Source organism: Eucalyptus grandis, chromosome 8 (genome assembly GCF_016545825.1).
Source record: "Eucalyptus grandis isolate ANBG69807.140 chromosome 8, ASM1654582v1, whole genome shotgun sequence".
Lineage (NCBI taxonomy): Eukaryota > Viridiplantae > Streptophyta > Magnoliopsida > Myrtales > Myrtaceae > Eucalyptus > Eucalyptus grandis.
This window is the reverse complement of record NC_052619.1, coordinates 38,292,008-38,313,111: the sequence shown is the minus strand read 5'-3', so window position 1 is coordinate 38,313,111 and position 21,104 is coordinate 38,292,008. Positions and strand designations below refer to the sequence as shown.

The following is a 21,104-nucleotide window of genomic DNA, read 5'->3' as shown; positions in this document are numbered from 1 at the left end:
TCTATTTATTACACAGTAAATAGAGGCGATTACCCGTGTGAGTGGGCTAATCTTATATCTATCCAACATACTTTCTCAACTTAAAGTAATGCACTGAGCATTAAGATGCATAAAGATCAAACAAAGATTCATAGGCATTAATGATGAAAAACACAAATTCATCAAATGTGAACACTCCAGGGAAATTACAATATTCAGTACATCAGCCTCTACGCAGTCCTAGAGATTTCGTATGGCCACAAAACACATATCTAGGTATTGGCTTTGTCATAAGATCTGCTACCATTCTATGTGTAATATGTACTATAAGTTCACATCTTTTTGTGCAATCATATCTTTGACAAGATTATACTTGGTATCTATATGTTTGGTCTTGCTATGATATTTTGGATCTTTGGTGTACGCTTTTGCTGCTTGGCTATCACAATTAACCAACAATGAATATGCAGTACTTCTAATAACACCTAAATGATCCAAAAATCTCTTAAACCAAACACCTTCTTATACTGCTGCTGATAATGCCACGAACTCAACTTCCATCGTGGACAAGGCTATACACGTTTATTTCTTACGGCTCCAACATATGGCGCCATTATTCGGTAATAAAACAAACCCAGAGATAGATTTTCTTTCATCTAAATCTCCTCCTCAATCAGCATCAGAATAGCCTTAGAGTCGCAGATCCTTTCCTTAATAACTCAGCGTTTAATCAGCAGTTCCCTTTAGATACCTCAGTATTCTCTTAACGGCCTTCCAATGTGCTTGACCTGGGTTAGATTGGTATCTACTCACCATTCCAACTGCAAAACATATGTCAAGTCTAGTACACATCATAGCGTACATCAAGCTCTCAATAGCACTAGCATAAGGAACATGTTTCATTTGTTCCTTCTCTTGTGGAGTCCTTGGACACAGTCTATGGCTCAATCCTTCACCTTTTGCAATAGGAGTGTCTATGGGTTTACAATCTTGCATACGAAATCGTTCAAGAATCTTATGTATATATGTTTCTTGCGAAAGATATAACAATCTCTTCGAACGATCTCTTGAAATCTTAACTCCAAGAATGTATGCAGCCTTACCCATATCCTTCATCTCAAAGTTGGAAGATAACCAACTCATGACGGCGTTAACAAACTCCATATTACTTCCGACAATTGGTATATCATCAACATATAATGATATGATCACAAATTGATCCTTGGATCTTTTGATATATACACAATGATCCTCATCAATCATTGTAAAATCATATGCCATTATGGCATTATGAAAACGTATATACCATTGTCTTAATGACTGCTTAAGGCCATATATCGATCTCAAAAGTCGACATACGTTTTCTTCTTGGCCTCTCACTATGAAACTAGCAGGTTGTTCCATATATATTTCTTCCTCTAATTCTCCATTAAGGAAAGCAGTCTTTACATCCATTTGATGTAACTCAAGCCATACTAGTCACTATTGCCAGAATAATGCGAATCGAGGTAAATCTCAGTACATGAGAAAATATTTCTTCATAATCAATTCATTCCTGTTGATTATACCCCTTCGCCACAAGGCGAGCCTTATGCCTTTCAATCGAGCCATCAGCTTTTCGTTTTATTTTGAGAACCCACTTGTTCCCAATAGCTTTGCGTCCCTTTTGGAAGACCAACCAGTTCCCAAACTTGGTTGGACTTCATTGACTCCATTTCCTCTCCCATTACATGAATTCATTTTTCCTTATTAGGGCAATTTAGAGCCTCATTAATATTTCTTGGCTCATCCTCATCTTGCGGAGCAATCATAAAAGTTTCCCCTTCAATGTCAAAACGTCAACGGGGAATACTTTGGCGACTTGTTCACCATATGGAAGATTGTACACTTTGCACATCATTCCCCATTATGCTCCCATTAGGATTAGATAATGATAACGTTGTCTCATCATGTGGTTGCAATTGAGGCGTGCATGAGACTTAATGTATAATATACATGAAAACCTATATGACCAAAAAGGGGGAAAAAAAAAAGAACATTCCAAGTGCCATAACTTGGCACGGGAGGATACATAAGTGCCAAAACTTCCAAAATATACACTTAAGTGTCAAAATCGAAAAAGAAAAAGAAAATACTTAAGTGCTAAAATTGGAGAAGAAATAAATACTTAAGTGCCAATAGCGAGAATATTCGGCCAAATAGCTAACGTTACTTTTTCCAACGAAAATTTTAAATAATGTGACATTTTTTTAAAAATATTTTTATTCAACTTTATTCAATTTTCTTTTAAAATCGGATTGCAAAAAAATAAAAGCTAAAATTTATTGAAAATACTATATTAAAAAAAAAATGGCAAGGCTTGCCAATGGGTGTTTCCGTTGCCACCCATCGCTGGAGGAGCCAACAACCGTCACCGAGCTCGAGCAAGGGCACCTAAATCTAGGGGACGATGACAACCCTCTCTAGTCCTAAGCCAGCGTTGGCATTGCCTTTGCCCGAGTTGAGCGAGGGTTGTCAACCCTCGCCTGGGACCGACGAGGCCTCACCCTACTCAGTTGATGTTGTTTAAGGGTTTTTAATTTGGGGTGGAATATGGAGGACGACATCCTTTTAGACAAGGATTGCTGAACGGACATTCTAGCTAAACACGTAGACTAGTTTTATTAATAAAATAATACCACATCGGATTTCCGACAAGCGTCGCTGAAATTGACACTTAAGTGTCTAATTTTCAAAAAAGATAACACTTAATGTATCTTTTGAAAATTTTGACACTTACATATTTCCTGTGCCAAGTTATGGCCCTTGGAGGTGTTCTTTAGCCATTATAAAAAAGAAAAAAAGAAAAAAAAAAGTACATGCTATTGCAAAAAAGGGAAGGAACTACATGAAACTTATTTCATTATATGAGATATTTATAGATGAGGGGAGTTTAAATGATGAGACTCACAAATATCAACCTTTACTCTAACCACATAGACGCTTTCATTCATCATCATCGACCTTTGTCACGTCATGGCCAAAAAAAAAAACCTTCGTGGAAAATAAAAATCAAGAGCAAACGATGACGAAGGCTACTTGAAAATGTCAAAATTTGACTTTTGGAAAATGATGGACAAGTCAACCCCAAGTGGCATTTATATAAGTGATCAGAAGTTATCTCAAATGATGACAAAAAAATAAAGCAAAAAAAGAATTGTGAAATTTTTTTACATATTTTTCTATTTTGATCAAGAGCACATGAATATATTTATAAGCTTTATTAGACAATTATCTAGGTAAGAAACCAATCAAGTTATGCATAATTAATGCATCATTACGAGAGTTATGAAAATCCAGGAAAATATCTTAAATTATTTCTCAAAATATCCTAAGTATCTCTAATATGAAGTAGATCGTTCCCATGTTATTCTATGCCACGACAAAAAATTAGCAAAGACTTGGACGGAGTCCTACCTTCTCGCTAGAAACGAAGTTTCATGATATTGACAACTTTTTTTTTTTTTTTTTGAGCAATATTTACAGCTTGTTATGCTTGCTATAAGGTATATCCATGGAGATATAGATTTAAATAAGTTCGTTTGTCAAGAGTTTTCCTCTTGAAAGTGTTTCTCCAGAAATTGTTACAACTTATGAGGTGAGCTATTTAGACATTAAATTAAATATTCATCTAACAATTTAAATTTTTAAAATAATTGATAATGATTCCACAAAATTTCACAAAAGTAATGATAGATTTATGAATAAAAAATGTCATATCGTACTAGAATGTCTCCTAACATTTGGATGTCTGGTATGAACTTCGCTAATCAGCTATGTGGGCTCATGTTTCTTGGCATTGGAGGTGGAATCATCGAGCCGCTATGTATCTGCCGATTTCCTTCCCGTCCTGAAATTATTTTGGTAATTGCATGCATCAGTATCAAAACAACCAAATAAGCATCCTCAATGCATAAATAAAACCATTCATCTGAAATATACCATATTCAAATCAAATGCTTAATCACTCAACTCATTCTTGGGATAGATAAAGCCATATTCGATGTTTCTTTTGTCCTTAGGCACTAACTTTAAAATTGTACATTATATCAATATATCCAGGAACATTGATTCTCAAACTAATGGTGACGCCACATGTGCACTTCTTTAGGATGGTTTGGAAGTGAACATTACATATAAGTTATCTCTCTAAGTTCTCTCTCTCTGATTAAATTTAGACTTTTGGGTTAATTAACTTTTTAATGGTCTTAATACCAACACATTTACAAAGTTTAATTTTGTTTACCGTATTCATTCCATTGTTACATGAACGTTTCCTTTTTTTTTTACTTTGCACTAGCACTGTATGTAACATAAAACACAAATAAAAACATGTGGTTATGTTATTTGTTAAAGAATAATGGAAGAAAATGAAATATTTGCATGTCCTTTTCACGATGGTCCTTCCTATAACCTAGACAAGACAAAGGATGCAAAAGTATGTTTACTTTAAGAGGATACATCTAGATAAGGAAATGTAAATTTTACTTTGTATTTTTTGCCTTAAATGTCCTTTCTAGTCATTTCGTTACTTTTGCATTCTAAACGAACATGGAGGAGTCATATTCAGGAATCCACAGGAAATTATCATATCAGTTCCTAAAGTCAATCTTTTTTTTTTTTATCTCGAACACTATCCTTGTACAAATACAAAACGTGAATTTCTGGGTTGTACTTCGTTCATAAAATAGAAAGGTTCACAATTTGTACAGAGAACACGGTTCTGATTTTTCATCATAGATGTAAACTACCAAGGTATATGTCAATACGACCGGCTTTTGTTGATCAATAAAGTTAGTGGGATATTCATGGAATCCGAGATTTACTCATCTTAGGCAGATTCCTTGACTATAAAATAAAAAGAAAAATAGGAAAAAAAAATGAAGTCTTAGTACCTTTGGAAGGGTCATAGCCGAGGCTCTGGAGGTGACGATATTCTTGACACAGAGCACAACAATGGCAACAGCAATGAACATAGCAATCGTCGCATGCATTCTGTTGCCATCTGAATTGAGTCTTCAACCTTCTACGATTGCAGCAACCGCAGCAGCAAGCTCCTCCCAAAAAACAACCCGTCAAAGTAGCAGCTAAACAGTAGAGTGCGCCTTTCGCAACACAAGCTGCAACAAAACGAGTATAATAATATCATCGTTGTTGATTTTTATCATTTGAGGTAACTTGCTGTAGCGGCCCTCAAAATTCTGAAGTGAGACATACATGTGCAATTTGAGGCAGGGACGCGAAATAAACTTTACCAGAACCTAGCTTTGATATTAAATTAGAAAGTCAAACCAAAATTTTAAGCTAATAGATGAAAAAAGACCATTAGCAAGGGATGTTAGATATTTCAATCTTTTAACTCAAAAGATTGCACACGCCACCGATCAAAGCCTAACCATCTGTCTCTCTGCTCTCCACAGCTCATTACCATGCCGCCTGAGCAGCTCGTTCTCCTCTCTCTCTCTCTCTCTCTCTCTCTCTCTCTCTCTCTCTCTGTTTCTGCTTTACTCAGGGGTCTACGATGGTTGCATATGTCGTCCTGCCTCAGATTGAGATTGCAGGATATGCATGGCTGGAGTTTGCAATTACGAAAAGGTTGATGGTTCGTGGAGGTTGAGGATGAGGGATAATGGGTTTGTGAAAAAAAAAAAAAAAAAAAAAAAACTAGTTTACAAATACATACATGAAGATCCTTCGTTCGCGAACACCGCGATCCTCCCAAAAGTGACGCATGGGCAAAAAAGCGTTGTGCAACCTGAAACACGTACAACAATATCATACATATCACAGCATCCATGAACTATACTTAAAATTATACAACTTTGAGAGGACAAAAAGAACAACAGCTGCATGGATCGTCGCAACAATGAAAAATATCGGATGACCAAGCGACGGAGTTTTTCTGTTGCTCCGGAAGATGATGGTGGTGGTGGTGGTGGTGGTGGTGGTGTTCCTGAAGATAATTAACGGGTAAACCGGTGCCGACCGTGTATCCTTGAGAACGAGGAAGAGGGTTCGATTTCTGGGACGACATGGTTATGTCCTTTTTAGTTCAGTAAGATGTGGAAGATAATGATGGCCGAGTACTGGGGGTTAAGTAAGTGTAGGATCTTCGTGATTGGAAGTGTGGTGTGTTTCTAAGATGATCACAAGTGGCTTCGGTCTTATTTATAATGCGCAAGCTTTGATTCTATAGCTTTTCTAACACAAAGCGATGGCTTGTTTAGTCTACGCGGTAGTCTTGCGATAAGGGTACATATGGTCGTGCTAACACGTTATCAGTTTTGTTAAGCTCAAGACACGAATATGGACTCATTATTTACTAATGCGATTTGTGGAAAGACTTGCCAAGTTATTTGATATGAATGATATGAGCCTAAAGTCAACACTACCCATTCCACCGTTCCTACCAACCCGTCGGTCTAGAAATAAGCGTCCCTCTAATTACTAAACATATGGGCTTTATCAGACTCACCCATATCTTAAAAAATAAATAACCTTGCTAACACTAACCCCACCATTACTCTTTGTGAAAAACAGTGTCTTTGTTACCACAAAGTGCGATGGAGATGCGATTCGTAATTAGAGACTATTTCTCAAATAGAAAATTCTCAATTATAGACACTATTTCTTTCTTCTAGAAAGGAAATGAAATCAGTAAGAACTAAAAGCTGCGAGTGAACTTTTTTCAAACTTTGAATTACTACTTAAATATAAAACTCATTTAAGGAGTGAATAGAAACTTTACTAGATCTTTTTTCTTGGTTAAATTTGTCATGTTTTTTACCTGGTTTCATCTAGAGTTATTTAGAATTAGACCACATCAAAGTGATTTTCTCTTTAACTGCCATTTATAGATCACTTATTTTTACTGAATTGGGAAGACAAATTTGTATTCTATTACGTGAAAATCATGTCAGATATCATTTTAGTTGTAACAACGTGAAAAAAATTATAGTTGTAACAACGTGAAAAAAATTTAAAGAGTGACAGGAAACCGATAAAGCAGAGAGAGAATAATAAGAAGGTCAATGCTAGCCTAATGGTGCCGTAAGTGCTTCAAACTAATGGTGCATTTTGTGCCTTTAGTATCACTTCAAAAGCAACAGGCTATGGAACATTTGATTAATTAATAATTTAGCTTGATTAGTAGGAGATTGCAGACTTTTTGTGGATCAGAGAAATGAACATTTTTTTTTTAATTTAATAACTTAATCTTGATATAAAATCTTTAGTAATTTAGCTTGATTAATAGAAGATTGCAAACATTGTGTGGATCAGAGAAATGAACAATTTTTTTTTTTTTAATTTAATAACTTAATGGTGATATAAAATCTATTTCACCTGAGATAGCTTCAAATCCACGTAGCAAATTTGAAGAGCAAATTTTAATTCGGAAATAAAATAAAAAATTAACAAATTTCACTCAAAATCCCACGATTTCCCTAGGAAACCGGGGAAAATATGGAGCCGGAGGGGTGGGGGTGGTTTTCAAGACTGCACCGTTACTATGCCAAGCTTTTTCCAAAAATAAACTAAAAGAAGATCACAATTATGAACTATATATAATTTTTCCATGGCCAACACCTTTTTATTTTTTATAATCCAGCGCAATTAGGCTAATTAACTGAAGGCCCATTAGAACATTTTATCAGCCCTTGAACTGATTAAATTCGTTTTATTTACCTGTACAAGTGACCCTAACTCAGAATAGTTTCATGGAGTAAGTGAAATTTGAATTTTTAACTTTCAATTCCTAACTTGGAAATCTACTAACACCCTGACCAATCGTGTCAATCCACAGAATTGGCCTAGCATCTTTATTTTTTAAAGTGATATCTAACATGATTTTTACATAATAAAATACAAATTTGTCTTCTCAATTCAGTAAAAATAAGTGAACTACAAATGGCAATTAACGAGAAAATCTTTTCGATGTGGTCTAACTCTAAATAACTCTAGATAAAATGATAGAAGATCAGTTGTCTACAAAGATTATGACGTTCTAGCTATTGGTTGTAGTAACTAACCGGTAGCTAGAACGTCATAACCTTTGTAGATTTTCTATGAAGTTCTGTACTATGGTCAATTTTCACACATCATCTTTCTAGTATCAAGCCAACGCAACTTGTGAAAGACGTCATACGTCGTTCTCGTAAACTCAAGTTTTAATATTTCTTTGTAAGTCATCCTTAGCCCTTTGCCTGTTCATCGAGTTTCATGAACTTCTAGTTTAGTGCAGTACTCAAAGTAATTTTTATGCAGTCGGTAAAATCTAAACAATGGTAAAAGTAATTTTAATGCAGTTAGTAATTCACCTATTGCGCGTGCACAAGTTGTCTCAGTCATGAAGGCAATTATAATATCTAGTCAGTAGTGGGAACAGAATTTTTCCGGTGCGGGTTTTGTGAAGTGGACAATGCAACTTGTGAAAGACTTCATATGTCATTTTCATAAAATCAATTTGTGACATCTCCTTTTATGTCTTTCTTAACCCTTTTCCCCTTCATCAAGTTTCATGAACTTTTAGTTTATTGTAATCCCCAAAATAGCTATTGCTCAAATACGTCCTTAATCACGCTAATCATTGAATCACCAATATGGATATACAAGAGAGAAAGATGGTCACATCCTTCAATTTTTTGTTCAGTGCAGAGAATATCTCAACACAGCTGAGGATCTGAAAAGGGAAGGAAATACGTGAAACTTACTTCATTAGGCAAGATATTTATAGATGAGTGAAGTTAAAAGATGAGACTCACAAATACCAACCCCTTATTCTAACTACATACACGCTGTGATTCATCACCATCAACCTTTGTCATCGTCATGGCCAAAAATAAATAAATAAATAAATAAATAACCTTTGTGGAAAGTAAAAGTCACGAGCAAACGATGACGAAGACTTTTTTTTTTTTTTTTTTTCGGTCGGTTGATGACGAAGACTACTTAGAAATGTCAAAAATTGACTTTTGGAAAATGATGGAGAAGTGACCAAGCGGCATAAGTTATCTCAAATAATGATATACGAATAAAGCAAAAAAAAAAAAAAAAAAAAAAAAATAGTGGAATTTTTCTATGTGTTTTTTGTGTTTTGATAAATAATACATGAGTTTATCTATAGGGTTTTTTAGATGATTATCTAGGCAACAAACCAATCAACTTATGCACAATCAATACACCATTACGAAAAATATGAAAAATCAAGAAAAATATCCTCAATTATCTTTAAAAAATATTCTAAATATCTCTAATATGATGTAATTTTGTCATGGATAAAACTTCCAGCCGGAGACCCCCCTACTTACCTGCAATGCCCGCGGTTTGAGTCCGCCACAGTTAGCTCCCCATTCCCTTCCATTTGCTATTTAGATATGTTCATGGTATGGTACGATAAATTTTTAATGTTGTTTTGGTCTAAAAACCGCAGCCAATTAAGAATGAGTTTGTCTTGATTGTTGCCGATGATAGACCACCGGCAGCTGATATGGTGGTCCGGTGGTGGTCAGAATGGACGACTGACGGAGGGTTATCCAATGATGGCCAGAGCTTCAGCGAAAGCTTGTCCGAAGGAGGCGTCGTTCTTGGTGCAGGCAAGCTCGGGAAGAAGACGACGAGCTCTTGGGGAAGAAGATGCAGGGAAATAATAAAATTATATAGGAAAAAGAAATAAAAAATTTGTAAAAAATGTCAAAGTGAAGCTTGGGTGGGATATGTTTGTTGGGGCCGGCAAGGTTGAATTAAAGACGAGCTAATTAGAAATTCCAGTGATTTGGACTGAGGTGTTAAGGGCTCAATTAATTGGGCCGAGTATGCAAATTGGGTTAAGAGAATCGGTTGGACCGAATTGAGCGTGTGGGCTGACTGTTGATTGGACTTAGAATGACTAAAAATGAGGAAATTGACAACTTGGGTCGTATTGTTGTTATAGCCCATGTCCATCGGGCCATAACCACATTAGGACCGGGCCCTAGAGGCCGGTCCGAATCCTAACTTAACCCGGATCTTTAGGGTCCGGGTCAAACCAGTAATCAGACCGGGTTCCCTGGCCTTGTCTGAAGTCCATTTTCCAGAATTAATAAAAAGTAATACAAAATTAATAATTCAGAAAAATTCAGAAAAAAAGTTTAGAATTTAGATTTTGACTAGCTTCATTAGAATTTTAATGTTAATTCTAGTTTAAAACTAGTTTAGCATAAAAAAAGATGAGAAAATCTTTTGTTAAAAAACTGAACCCACGATTGAAAAAATTAAGGCTCCACAATAGGACTTTGAATCCTTTTTACTTTTGAGAGACAATGCTAGGTTGCTATATATGCACTTTCATTTTGACTCTGAAAATGTTAAAATTTGCTTTTTCAATAATTGGCTATTAATTTTTACTTTTAGCATGGTTAGGTTAAATCACTATGACCATAATATACACTTATCTCTTGGACACTTAGTAGACAATAATCTTAGGGCTCATAATTGGTCAAAAGACTCTTTGGTCAATTTAACGAACAAATGATCAAGATTAGGTATTGAAAATGCATTAATTAGAAAATTAGTATAATAAAGTCTCCAATTCATAAATCTCTAATTGTATAAAAAATGAGGTATCATCTCCTTCATCACTTGGTTTGTAGCTGACTTTAATAGGTTAGTGGCAACTCTTTTTTGTATGAACTTTTAGGATCAATTTGAACTTAAATTGCAAATCCCATGTCACATGAGATATGATATTGGAAGAGACCACATTTATGATAGAAACTTCGTTTGTGGTGTTGTCAAGTGAAGGTCCATTTGAGACCTTAGCTTGTATGTATCACTTGGACTGTCTCATAAACAAATACCTCTAGACTTATTCATCAAGGGCGGCCCCTCAAGAGTAGGTCGCAACAATAATTAGTCACATGCATTTGAGTCTCTTTATTCATAGCTTTTTATGAGTCTTAATTGCGGTGTTGCTTTTAAGAGTCTTAAGGTCAATTCCCCCAAGAGTCTATTCGGTTCCAAGAATTCAAAGAGTTTTCTCCTTTATCTCTAAAAATAGAAATGCAATCTCATCTGTAAAACAGATATTGATTTCAGTGTATGAATATTTGAGATTTTCCTTAGTGTGAGCAAATAATTCTAGAGAGTGGATAACTCTTATCCTAGCTTCTTTTTTCTTTTTCTAATCCTTGAAGAGTGGATGACTCCTTGATAGTGAACTGAGAAAGCCCTTTATCCTCGTCTGGTAGTTTTCTTTAGCCCTTAAGGGTGAGCTTTTCTATCCCGAAGTCCGGTGGGCGATTCATTCTTTAAGCTTTGTTGGTGAATTTCGTCAATCCCAATCTCCTTCCTCAGCTGGTGGTGCGTCCTTTAAGCCTTGGTGCTAATTGTATTCTATCTTGAATATTCATTTTTCCATCGACATCTATCCCCACACACTTTGACCCATCCGTACTTTCTTTGACACCACTCAAAACATATTCGCGTCCCCGTAACTGCATCAACATTTGCTTAAAGGAAGATATCATATTACTTGTACGGCGAAAAGTATTTCTACATCATTAGAGCCTCAACCATTTTATAGTGGCAATATTTGCGTTGATTTTGGGAGATTTCTTTTGTACTTACCTGACTATGGGAGACAACGGTTAATTCCACTTAATCTAGGTAGATTTCAAAAATTCCTTTCACCAAAAATAGAATTTCCTTATGTGTTTACACATGCAAAGTTTAATAATAAATTTGAATTATTGATGGTCAATTGTAAAATGTGACCGTTTAATATCAGTCTAGCCAACTATTTGTAATTTACGAAAGAAATAACAATTGCACCATCCAGAAACTCAATAATAGTTGGCAGTTGTTTTTTAGATGTCACAAGTGGTCGTATTACTGTTTACAAGTAACTAACTAAATACCAATATCACCATCCACAAATCTAATACCACATTACCACTTCTTTTTTAGATTTTACAAGGGGATGTGGAACTATTTGCAAGTTTCCAATCAAATAACGATCTTTACCTCCACAAACCTAATGGTTGATCACTACTTATTTTTAGATTTTACAAGTAGGTGTGTATTTGCTGCAGTAGATTATGAGTGCTTACATACTTCTCTAGTAGTCTTGGTTAATGATGTAAGTTACTATCAATACCTCTATAAAATCTTCGTAAATTATTAACATTTTTTTAATTTTATTACCCAATATATTAGCCCGGCCAACTGTTAGTAAGTTACCAATAAAATAACAATTTTTCCATCCTTAATAGTAGATTGCCACTTATATTCAGATTTTACAAATTAGAATGTACTTCCACTATAATATTTCGAATGCTCACAGTTTATTAGTAAATTCAGTTAATGACTGTAACTTACGAACAAAATAACTCTTTTGCCATTATAAATTCCCGGTAGGTTAACATTGTTTCAGTTTCACGAATAGCCATGTATATTAATGCGGTCAACTATTAGTAAGTTATTGATGAAATAACAATTTTACCATACTAACCTAATACAGATTTTATAAATGGAGTTGTAGAACTTTCAATTTAACAGACAGTGTTCATCAAACTGTAGAGCCTTGTTTCGCAGGATCTTCCCAAAACTTGGTACAATTGATCTGCAAAAAAAAAAAAAAAAAAAAAAAATCATGAACTTACAATATTATAGTAGAGTTGCCTCCAATTGGTTCAAAATTCTAGGTCAATTGCACACCTAAGGGGTAGTGTGATATCCAAATTTTTCAACCTATCTTCTACTGAATTAATCAGGCATTTCATTGATGCGTTTATAGGGATATTCTTAGAGCTGATCACTCTTGAGATAACTAGACTGTTTGGGTAAGCAATTAAGGAATTTTAAGGCAATAAACTTGAGAATTTGACCAGGAATCGGCTCCTCGACTGTGCTCATCTTTAGAGGTCATTGCGGCTTAGTTAAAAATCGATTTAAGATCAAAGATAGGTTTGTTCGATTGAGATGTGTGGCCGATCGTGGGTGACTCCACTAAATTGGAAAAATTCTCATCAACCGACACTAATCTGATTTTACCGTCGTTTTGGTACCCTGTGTCCGTAATTGAATCTTCGGATTTTCACGACAATTGAGAGTCGACATTGAGTCGAATGGGTTCATAATGGTTCGAAAAAAATCAACCACGGGTCATTTGCCTTAAAAGGTTTTGAAAACTACCCGGTAGCCTAGGTCACGCTAAAAACGCGCCAAATGGAAATTAACCGCCGATTCAAGTCCGATTTCAGAAATTAAAGGTTTTGTCATGTCACAATAAATTCTAGGATCCATGACTCAGTCTCAGAAGATTTTTTTGACAACCGAGACATTTTGGGAAGAAGTCAATTTAGGGCCGTTTTCGTTCAGTTAAAGCCGGAGATTAATTTTGATTGTGAAGTTAAGAAGCATGAGGGATTCTTGGACGAGGAAAATAATCAATTTGATATTTGAGACATCAATTGATTTTGTGAGAGTTAATTAGGAGAAAGTCAAGAGGGATTTTGGATGCAGAACCGCAATTGGGGACCAAATGCTCTAATTTGAAATTCTTTTGGGAATCTATGAGCTTATTAAAAAGAAAATGGGAGGAGAATTTTCTATTCTAGGAAATTCTTTTGTTTTGTTTTCTTCCCATTTTATTTTCCTTTTTGGGCCAAGCACCCTGCACCCTTTTTCTTTTCCCCCTACCCCACTTGGCCGACACCCCCCTCTCTCTCTCTCTCTCTCTCTCTCTCTCTCTTTCTCTTTTCCCTCGTGCGGAATTCCCTCCATCAACTGCCCCCTCCTCTGCCAGTTCCAACTTTGCTTCCCCACCTTTTTGACTTTTCAAACTTATCCTCTCTCTCTCTCTCTCTCTCTCTCTCTCTCTCTCTCTCTCTCTCTCTCTCTCTCTTATCTCTTCTTCTTCTTCTCTCTCGGTACACACTCTCTCTCCCCCTCACTGTTCGAAGAAGACAAAATCAGAACAGCAGCGCCAAGAGAAGGAAACCAGATCAGCTCGCCGTCGCCGCCCGCGCCCTGCCACCCGCATGTCGCCCGTGCGCACCGCCGCTTACCGTTCGCCTCCGCCTTTCCCTCACCCCTCCTTCAGCTGCCGTTGACACTCTCTTTCTCCTCCTCTATTTTGTGCGAAGACCGACAGAAGCAGAAGCAGTGACTAGCGTCGCCTGAAGGAGCCGTAGCCACACCAGACCGTCATTTGCTCCACCGCTGCCCACCGTTCTATCGTCCACCACCACCATTGAGCTGTGGTCTCTCCCCTCACATTGGTTTAGTCACCGTCTAGCTCCTGCCGCCCCTATCCAGCTTTGTTCGACCACCTTAGGCTGCCGCCCGAGCCCCTCCGGCCATCGTTTGGTCTCACCGGAGCTCCCCTCGCCCTCCTCCGGCCTTGCTCCGCCATCTCAGCCACCGGAGCATCTTCGTTTGGCCAAGAATAGCAGTTGGAAAATGGGTTTCCAGCAGCGGTTCTAGGCCCGTTTTGAGGTTTCCAGGCCCCGAACCCGGGACTTGCTTTAGGAAGAATCGTTCCTGTCGGATTGATACATTTAGCGTTAAATTCCGGTGAGTAATCTCACTAATCCTTACTTAGTAGAATAATTATTCTTAAGGGTTGATTAGATTTAATTAAGTGCAATTAGGTGGTTAGATTAGAATGGATTAGTGATTATTAGTTAATTGCATTGCATATTAGTTAGGTGGTTAGTGTACTTAGCTAAAGAACTGTCTATACTATTCACTGAATGCATCTTGGGATTTTTCCCGACCATTATTGGGCTTTAATTAGGCATTACGGGCCTAAATTAGATTTTTAGTATTTATTTATTAATTTTCGAAATTAATTATTTAATTATTTATTTTTTGGAAATTAGGCAAGGATAGCCAACGACCAAAATTTCGTGCTAATTGTCGTGGTGCAGTCCGTTTATTTATTTGAGCTCTACGTTATGCTGAATTGAATTAATTGTGCAATTTGAGGAATTATTCCTAAATTGATTGAAATTGAATGATTGATCGGTAGATAGCCGCATATGGTTATTTAGCATTTGTAATGCTTTGATGAGTTGTAAATTGGAAGGAATCGGGAGATTGAACTAAGAATACTCTTGGCTGAGACCGATCAAGTACGAGGTATAGACATACGTGGTTCGGTGATAAGGAAATCACTGGTGAAAATAGCGCCTTAAAGAACGCACAAGTGCTGTCTATTACCTACATTAGTATAAACATACATGGTTTGGTGATAAGGAAATCACTGGTGAAAACGGCGCCTTAAAGAATGCATGAGTGCTGTCTACTACATGCATCATTATGGACTTACGTGGTTCGGTGATTAAGAATATCACTGGTGAAAACGGTGCCTTAAAAAACGCATGAGTGATGTCCAGTACATACGTCACCTTGGCGAAAACGACGCCCGAGAGCATTACTGTAGCTCTGTGACTGAGAGTGCAAATGGGAGGATTTATATTGAGAAGTGATTTGACCTGGAAATGGTCCAACTAACATGTAATCGACTAGGTCGATTGATCGAGATATCGATCTGTGATGTAATTGCTAGGGTGCCTATTGAATTATGCTAATATGCAGGTGGAATCTGAGGCCAAGGTAAGTCTTCTGACCCGTGTTTGTATAGGCAGCCTAGTTAGCATATTGGTTTCCTAATCGAGTCTTAGTGGGATAGAACTTGCTGAAACGTAATCTCATCCCGGTTGTGGGACAACATTTCAGGCCCGTAGATGAGCCTGTGAAGAAGGAACCAGAAGAGGTCGATGAGCCAGTAAAAGATGAAGAGCTTGAATGATGTGAGCTTAGTGAAGAAGAGTCAGAAGAGGATCAGGATGATCCTGAGTATGACCCGGATGAGGACTGAGATCCATCCTCTTTTGTGAATCCGGTCTAAATATGAATAGTGTGAGACCAAAAAGTTATGAATAGTTTTGTGAAGTACTTTGAGTTATGCTCTGTATAAAAGTATGGTTGTGAATTTCAATATGAAAATTATGACTTTGCTTTTCTATCCCATCATTTTATTGTCTGGGGATTTATAACTGCTTCCGCATGTGCTATTAAAAATGAAAGGGTCAGCGATACATAGTCTTGGGATATTGCATTATAAAATCGACCAAGTAGAAGGATGGGTGCGTGCCTGAGGATCGGGGCGTGACATGTAGTGTTTCTATCCCATTGTTTTATTATCTAGGGATTTATAATTGCTTTCACATGTGCTATTAAAAATAAAAGGGTTGGCGATACGTAGTTCTTGGATATTGCATTATAAAACTGGCCAAGTAAAAGGATGGGTGCGTGCCCGAGAATCGGGGCATGACAGGTAGTGTTTCCATTGACGTGGAGCATCCGAACTTAATCAGGCATTGCCCCCTCCCACCCGGGTGACTCTCGTCAAGTGACGGGTTCCGATAATAAGCATACGAGCACATATTTGGCCAAGACACTATGCTTTGCGTTTAAATACCTCATTTTCAAATAATGAACTTGGCCACTTTTCTTTGTATTAAAAATCTCGGTAAAAATATAATTGTGCGTGGTCACGCGTTTAAAAGAGAACCATCAAACTTGGTATGCTCCTATTTTAAAATTCCATGGTTTTATATAGTACATAAAAATCAGCGTAAAAAATCGACACCTGGTAGTTTTCTATTTAAATGCCCATAAAACCGAGTTTTATACTAAAAATCAATATTATCATCAAGCACTCAATTGCACATCATAGCATATATAAGCCATCAAATTCACGTATAAACTCATCCACGAGAACGAGCATAAAATTCTACGAAATGACTAATCCATCACTAATTACGCTAATTACGATTAATTAAATAAATTGTAAATAATTAAGCTAATTGCAATTGATTAAGTAAATCCAACTTAATTAACCTAACCATGGTTAACTAACCTAACCAAGCTAGTTACACTAATTTAAGATTAACTAACTAATCATCATTAGCATTAATCTAACCCCATAAGCGCAATTAACGTCCTAATCAAGGGTTAAGGAGTTAACTCACAGGATTAGGATGGCGGCAAGCTCATGGCGACGGCAACGCGACAATGGCAAAAACCCGAGACTACCGTGTCTTGCACGGAGACCCAACGGCGGTAGAATCGGCCCTACAAGCTCTCGGTGGAGGGCCGTTTGGTGGGGCTGACAGCAGCTCGGTGAAGGTGGCTGAATGGCGAGCTGGATGCGGGGTGAGCTGGTGGTAGCTCAGCAAAGCGGTGGCTGGCCGTTGGCTGGTTGGACGGTGCGGCGTTGCTGGAGTTGTCGTGGGTGGTGGTGCGGTGGAGTTGGCGTGAACGGTGGGTGGAGCTAATGGCGGGTGGAGCTGCGGATGTGAGGGGATGATGCTGGTGGAATGATGGGCTGATGTTGGTGATGTGTTGGAGATGATGGGGGATGATGATGGATCACGGTCAGTGGAATTGGCGTGAGAGAGGATGGAGCAGCGGGCGGCTACAGAAAGAAGAAGGTAAAATTGGAGGTGCAGAGGACAGTGGGAAGGAAGAAGGCGTGAAGAAAAAGAGAGTGGGCAAAGAGGGGGGGTTCGTGTATGGGAAGATAGAGAGTATAGAGAGAGAGGGAGGGGGGGGGAAGCCTAGGGAAATATCTAAACACTCATTACATTCCCCTAAAATCTTCAGCCCGTAAGTCAAGCACCCAACCACTTAGAAATTATCTCTAATTTCCTTCAAATAAGCCAATTTGGAGGAAGAAAAATGCCATTCTTCAGCCTATCCAATTTCCATTTCTTATTTGTTCGAAAATCGATTTTCTGGAAAATTTTCGGACTTGACGAAAATTCTCCGAAAGATGAGATGACATCCTATAAATGAATCGTGACACGCTCGAACATCTGATTCTCGAAACCAAATTCAATTTCGTGATTAAAATCGACCTAACGCGATTTTAGTACGACCTAACCTATCGGGTAGCTTTTAGGAATTTTAGCGCGTTTGACCCGTGATCGATAATTTTCGATTCAGTTTGTGCATCTCCAAATCGTAGATGACTTTCGGTTTTCGTTAAAATCGCAAGATTTTAATTACATGTCCCGAGTATAATATCGATGGAAAATCGGGTTATTATCGTTCGACATGAATATCGCAATCGTACAGAACTACCCGTAATTTGACTACATAATTCCATTGAATCGACTTATACCCGATTGCAATTCGATTATAACAGTGTTGTATTGACCCTTGCCAATTATTATCGTCGAGCAGTCGATTTTTTATCGAATTCTTTAGTTTGTCATGTTTATATTCCTTAACGGACTCACCTAATAAATTAGTTAATCCGTGAGTGGTCAGCTCTGAGTAAAATGACCATAGGCATGCCGACGAAACAACCATTTCATATATATCGAAATATGGTCAAATTTCGGGATGTCACACTTGCTCATAGTAAAAAAGGAAAAGAAAAAGAGAGAAAAGAGAGAAAAGAGAGAAAATGGAAAACACGAAAAATTTCAGAAAAAACTATTAAAAAATTGCAAAAATTGTTCATGTTAGTGCAGCTACCATCTAGGATAGTCAGCATCCCCATCAGCAATTTCTAGCCAAAAAAACAAAAACAAAAATGACTACATCAGCAAATTGTTAAAATGTTTATGATTAAGTTGATTAAATTGAAATGTTAATGGCTGAATTGACATATGTACTATAAGTTCAGGACATTTTTGGTAATTATCCCATCTTTGGGCTTTGTTTTCGTTCATCAGTTCATCCAATCATGTCTCTATTTTATGGTTAACAAATTATAAATATGATTATGGATGGTTTCGATATATAATATAACTCCAGCAATTGGGAGACTAACATGAGGATATTCCTTCCAATCAGTTGAAGGAAAGCATGACTCCTTGAAAAATTCATGGAAGACATGTTCAGACTAGAAATGAAGATTCATGATATTCACACCTAGTTACAATATATTCCTGAAGGATTTGGATGATAACAAAACATGATTTAGGTATCTAATGAGTTAATTTAAGTGGGCAAGGCTCATATTTAAACTGTGCAGTGGCTATGATGTAATTCTAAAAGTATATGAATTAAATTTCACTAAATGTGGAAGACTGCAAAACGAATAGTATACAACCAAATACTTGGTAACGCAAATTAGTCAAACTATGTGAATGGGTAATTTCCATATATATAGATTTAACAACCATTGAAATTCCTATTTTGAAGACCTAGCTCATAACAATAAATTATGATATTCCAATATTATTATGCAAAAAATCACGGACTAATTCATTTAATAGAAAAATTCCAAATAAGTACCGGAAGTAGATGTTGTCTCAAATAAGGACCCATAATGACTAGATTTGTCTCAAAATAAGAACTATGATCATCAGTCAGCCAAGTGTTCTCTGGCTGGTGAGCAAATGACATGTCCGGCGACCGGAATAGGGACATTTTTTTTTTTCCAAAAAGTTACAATTCCCAAAAACTTAAAATAAAATAAAAAACCAAAGCTTTATTCCTAAGAACAAACGTCATTCTTTTTCTTCCCCAACTACTTTGTTTTCCTAGAATTTGAGCGCAAGCTCTCCAGCTTGAAATCCCATGCCGCCCATCACTTTCAACGGACAAATTTCCACCTTCATTGCCGTACTGTTGTAGTGACTTTTTCTCAGAAGCCAGTGCCTTCTCGTCCTCATCCCATTCACTTCCTCAAGAGCCCCATGCCTTCATCTTCCTCCTCTTGTTCCAAGCGATCGATTAAGTGTAAGTTGATTCATTCACTTGGAACCTACTTGATGTTTGTTTCTCAAGAATTTGTGGTGTGGTCTTTTTTCCGGGAAGAACTGAGTGCGACTTATTATGCGTTTGTTTCACTCCTCAATCAAATGCATGTGATGCGTTCGACGAAATGCCTCAGAGGCATGACTGAAAAATGATCCATGAAATTTTTAGATTAAAAAACATTTCAACATAGATTGCTTGTTTTAAATTTATTTGTTAAGAATTTGGATTCGGCTCTAGTCATATTTCATTGCATCTTCATCTCGGGATTATGTTGGTATGTCATGGTTGCAGGTTAATGTTCAAAAAATGTTAATGGCTAGAGTTGAAGGCTAATGGCCATGTTCTGGTAATTGGCCATGATTGGAGGTTGATGATGGCAATGAGAAATGACACTTACAAAATTAGTCGATTGATTAGACGGTGATCCTTTATGATAAATAAATCTGTCATTTATCTAATTGTGTGCAAATATTGAGGTTACATTGACTAGTTTTTTCTCCGTTCAATACCTATTATTGACATTGCATCAAATGAACGAGTGCAGCAGCTTATGCTTTATCTGCTTTATGTGCATCTCTGGTTAAAGTCACAGAGAAGTTGCAGAAATCTATTTCTTCCTATTTCTTTGATCTTGACCTCTTAGAAATGCTTGATAGATATGCAGATGGGATAAAATGCTTATTGGACCTGACAATTTATGAGCAGCCCTGCCCTCGAAGACAAGGTGAGGATGCTGAGTGGTTACTATTTCGTAACATCCATTTGACACGTCTTGATTCCAATTGTCAATAAAAGATTGCTTAAGCTCGTGAGATTATGAGAATGAGTTAGTGGTACTAGGAAACAGAATGTTGCCAATGACTACACCACGTGACACTCTACAGGCTACGCCAACCACCAAGTTGATCAGCAGAAGACCTTGTTCATCTCTCTGCTACCATTGAGCTCTCGCTGAGTCATCTCTAGTTTATTGGAAGAACAAGACTGATTAAAGCTAACCTTTCACTAAGCAAAAAGAGAGAGAGCTATTGGGTGTTTTGATAATTTCATGGTGGATATGTACTACCTTTTGGGATGTGGAAAGGCTGTGATTGGTTGTTGTAGGCTGTCTTTTGAGCTTTGTATTTGCATGAGTAGGATGGGTTGTGATAAGTAGATGTGGTCGTCGGAGGTTTATTTGTTTTTTAAATTCATTTGGTGTCTTCTCTTTCTTGTAGTGTTGTGCCGTGTGCACATAGCAAAATCGTGAACTCCTCTATTGTCTTTGATTGTAATGCAAGTATAGTTCAATGAATCCAGGTTATTGTAGGCATCTTTTGAGT

General features: G+C 37.1%; 1 protein-coding gene and 1 long non-coding RNA gene across 2 annotated transcripts; one reads left to right on the top strand and one right to left on the bottom strand.

Annotated features, from left to right (window-relative positions):
- Positions 1-3,686: 3,686 nt before the first annotated feature.
- On the bottom strand, positions 3,687-6,276 carry LOC104414348 (cell number regulator 2). Its single transcript, XM_010025419.2, has 4 exons — positions 5,863-6,276; positions 5,702-5,773; positions 4,914-5,138; positions 3,687-3,868 (listed from the first exon to the last, which is right to left on the bottom strand). The coding sequence occupies exons 1-4, from the start codon at positions 6,050-6,052 to the stop codon at positions 3,789-3,791; spliced, it is 567 nt and encodes a 188-aa protein (XP_010023721.1). The 5' UTR covers positions 6,053-6,276; the 3' UTR covers positions 3,687-3,788.
- Positions 6,277-19,534: 13,258 nt separating this feature from the next.
- Positions 19,535-21,076, top strand: LOC120286479. Its single transcript, XR_005545134.1, has 2 exons — positions 19,535-19,761; positions 20,439-21,076. It is a non-coding gene; the product is annotated as an uncharacterized LOC120286479 (long non-coding RNA).
- Positions 21,077-21,104: the final 28 nt, after the last annotated feature.

What these genes read in the sequence shown, in the direction of transcription:
- LOC104414348 (XM_010025419.2), bottom strand. Translation starts at nt 6,052, where the DNA reads ATGTCGTCCCAGAAATCGAACCCTCTTCCTCGTTCTCAAGGATACACG. An exon ending in TTGCGACGATCCATGCAGCT is followed by an intron (nt 5,774 to 5,862) that starts GTTGTTCTTTTT and finishes TACGTGTTTCAG; the next exon opens with GTTGCACAACGCTTTTTTGC. An exon ending in CGGCTATGACCCTTCCAAAG is followed by an intron (nt 3,869 to 4,913) that starts GTACTAAGACTT and finishes AAATAATTTCAG; the next exon opens with GACGGGAAGGAAATCGGCAG.